This window comes from Magnolia sinica, chromosome 5 (genome assembly GCF_029962835.1).
Source record: "Magnolia sinica isolate HGM2019 chromosome 5, MsV1, whole genome shotgun sequence".
Classification (NCBI taxonomy): Eukaryota; Viridiplantae; Streptophyta; class Magnoliopsida; order Magnoliales; family Magnoliaceae; genus Magnolia; species Magnolia sinica.
In genome coordinates, this window is record NC_080577.1 from 20,391,402 (window position 1) to 20,394,990 (window position 3,589).

The 3,589-nt window shown below is 42.5% G+C and overlaps 1 protein-coding gene across 1 annotated transcript; it reads right to left on the minus strand.

The window, feature by feature from the left end:
• Positions 1-409: 409 nt before the first annotated feature.
• On the minus strand, positions 410-1,470 carry LOC131247248 (zinc finger protein 4-like). The gene has a single exon (XM_058247655.1). The coding sequence runs from the start codon at positions 1,051-1,053 to the stop codon at positions 541-543; it is 513 nt and encodes a 170-aa protein (XP_058103638.1). The 5' UTR covers positions 1,054-1,470; the 3' UTR covers positions 410-540.
• Between the last annotated feature and the right edge of the window lie 2,119 nt (positions 1,471-3,589).

A 3,589-nucleotide genomic window follows, 5' to 3' on the forward strand; every position in this document is an offset into this window, starting at 1 on the left:
GGTGGGCCCAACGAAGTTTACTCAGTAGGATAAAAGCCTACTCAGTGCGCAATCAGATTTCGAGCAGAATACCCCGTCCTTGAAAAAGGCTGGCTCACCGTGATGATTACCTGACATGAAAATTCGGCCCATCTACTCATCGATCAGGACACAACTTCAAAATAAATATACAGAAAATGGCACAATTCAATGTACTGATGTGGCCCACCCAGCCAATGGATCGACCTGATTTTCATATCGGGTTTTAATCATGATGCCTTCGTACTTTTGCACGGATTGGATTTTCTACAAATTTGACAGGTGGTCGGAAAACAACAGCTGGATCTTAACTTACGATACAGCCACTGTAAATCTCCCCACTCAAAAAAAAGGAAAAAAAAAAGAAAAAGAAAAAGAAAAAAAGAAAAAAAAAGAAAAAAAACATCTCCTTAGCGTTAAATAAAACATGAATTACAACTACATTTCACTAAAAATTAAAAGAAAAAAGAAAAAAGTGGAATTTTATTTCTCAATATCTGAAACTACTCAAATTCCAATTTCCTACAAATGAAGGGAGAGATCCAACGTCTCTTTTTCTTTCTCTTCAGACTCTAACCTCAGATTATTATTCACCAAAGCTTCCGTATCTGCCGCCACCGACGAGCCTTCATCTCCGTAGTGACTCCCGAAGCTCCTTTGCCAGTTGAAGAGGCTCTGTTCTTCTTCATCTCCAAAGCAGGGAGTGCTGGTGTAGAACCCGGGCTCGAACCTCGGCGCACCGCTCGGTCCGAAGCGTTGGTGGGGAACGAAATGGCCGTGACTGGCAGCGTGCGACGTTATGTAGAAAGGAGGAGCGAAGAGGATGGGTGGAGGTGGAGATGCCAAAGCACAGAGCCTGTAGTCAGATGCTGCTCTTTGTGCTTTCCTTGCTGCGCTTCTTTCTTTTTTATGGGCGTTTTGGTGTCCTCCCAAGGCCTGAGAGCTGTAGAATTTCCTTGAACAGAAGAGGCATGGGAAGACCCTTGCTGTCTCTTGACCTGTGCTAATATCAATAGCTTTCTGTTCATCTGCCATTTATGTATAAAAAGGAGAGAGAGAGAGAGAGAGAGAGAGAGAGAGAGAGAGAGAGAGAGAGAGAGAGAGAGAGAGAGATTTTAGTTATAGAAGAAGACCCAATTGAGAAAAAGGTGGTGAAAACTGAAAAGAGAGGGGAGTTTGTGTTCGATGAGAATGATTAGATAGAATTAGGAAGAAAAACCTATGTGAGAAGGAAAAACGGCAGCGCTTTTACTGGTTGGAACAGGAAGAGAACATCATGTCAATGTATAGAGAGAGAGAGATAGAAGTAGAGAAATCTCTATATAATCTGATTTTCTTTTCTTTATAAGGAGAGAACAGTGAGAGAAGTAATAAGAAGTGGGGTGGGATGGGAAGGGTCTGTTTTAAACAGTTGGCAAAAGGGGTCTTGTGAGAGAGAGAGAGAGAGAGAGAGAGAGAGAGAGAGAGAGAGAGAGAGAGAGAGAGAGGATCTTTCCTTGGAAGATGATGCGGGAATGCATGCAAGGAAGTAGTGATTGGGGTGTGGGGGAAGGTAGAAGATAAAAATCCACTGACATTTATCGATTTCATTCATGGGCACTTGTTGCCTTTGCAGGCGTTTCTTTCCCTTTCTTTATTTCCTTTCGCCAGTTTTTTCCCCACTCCTTTTTTACACAATACACGCAGGCATTTACCATACTCTTACTGTAGTGGAAAGCTGGGGTTCTATTTCAAATCCAACGGCACATTTGTCATGCATGTAGTTTAATCCTACCGCTTCAATCATGGGCCCGTTGTAAATGAGATCTTCTCAACAACAGTAACTACACCGACTTCGAATTGTTGCTTTTCTTTGAACCATCTTCTTCATGGCCCACCAAACATACGGTTAGGATCATGGCTCCAGTTTGGTTTCTGTTTCGGTGGACCCACAATCCAGATGGTTTTGATACATGAGTGACTGACACGTGCACTTTCTGACTAGTATGGTATCATTCCTCCGTCCCCCGCTCTCTCTCTTATTGGAGGACAGACGTGCAAGATCAACTGGGTGGGAAGCGGATTGCGCCTGTGACCCTGGGCAGAGAGATATTCCTGTTACCGGATTCGTATGGGGCGTACAGAGATGTCTGTGACAAATCCACTCCGTACATCTGTTTTTCAGGACCACAATACGTTAGTTAACTAAAAATCAGGCACATACAAAACTCATGTGGGCCATACCACACGAAACAATGAAGATTGAACACGTGGGGCTGACAGAAGTTTTGTATCAGGATGATATTTTTTCCTATCGTTTATCTGAGCGGTAATAACCTTATTAACAGTTTGGATGGCATATAAACATCATGGTCAAATCCAGGAACGTTTCAACGGTGTACATTTCCATTCCCACTGTTTGGTTTAGTGTGGTCCGCCTGATTTTTGCATCTGCCTGATTTTTATACTACTGCCCTATTTTGGTTTTTCAAAACAGATGGACAAAGTGGATTTGTCACGGAAATTTCTGTGGGCCCCACAAAGAGGTCACAGGCAATCCCCTTCCTATTGGATGTGAAAAACTTCGATGCTCCAGCAGGATATGATGGTTCATACGCGTGCACTCAGAAATTATACACGTGGCATATCAAATTTGAACCGCTAAAATCGTGGGTCCCCTTTATTAATCATTGATTTTTTTTAAAAAATCATTAAGAAGCAAATCCCCAACAGACTGATTAGTAGACGAGTAATGAAGAGTCAGAATGAAAAAATGAAATAAAATCTAATCATAGATGAATATGATTTTCGGGTTTGAACTAAGTGGGCCCCATGGTTTGCACGGTTTAATTTCAGTTACATCTATATTGACCGGTAAAGTGTGAGTGCATGTGTATGAGCCAACAGAGTCTGCCAGAGTATCAAATAACTCTGCCTTATGGGATTAGGTTCTTCTGGATTGGAAAGAGGGATGTAGGGTTGAGTTGCTCGCTTATCCATGCATGCAGTTGCAGGGTTAGAGTTATGGGACTTTGCTCTGACTTCTCAGACTCTCTTCTCATCTCTTCTGCGGTTCTGCCTCCATCCATGCAATTTGTTATCCCTTCTTAAAAGGGAAAGATGCTCATGTGCACGTACCTCATTCATGTGCACTTACCTCACACGTGGGAAAAGTTGCACATGTGTAATATCAGAGCCGTTCTTCAGTCAATCCATCAACTTATATCTAAATGAGCATGCCTGTATGATCATTGGGTGGTCCATATCTATGATAAAGAAATGAACGGTTAGGAAAAAATGACCAATGGTTCAAGGTATTTGTAAAAGAAGGGCCCATCTAATGATTTTATTTAGTTTATTTTAGATTCGAGTATCCTAAACAGCATGGATTGCTTGGCGAACTAGTCTGATGTTATGCACGTACCTTTCGTTTTCACGTGTGAGCGAGTTCGTTTTCAAAGTTCACCTGAGCGAATGGAATTGGCGTTTCTCATCCTCTTTCTCGCATGCACTGAACTCCACGCCTAAAGGGGTAGAACCGTAGAAGCCACGAGAGCTGATCTGATGCCTCTGGATGCACTGGTTTTTCGTG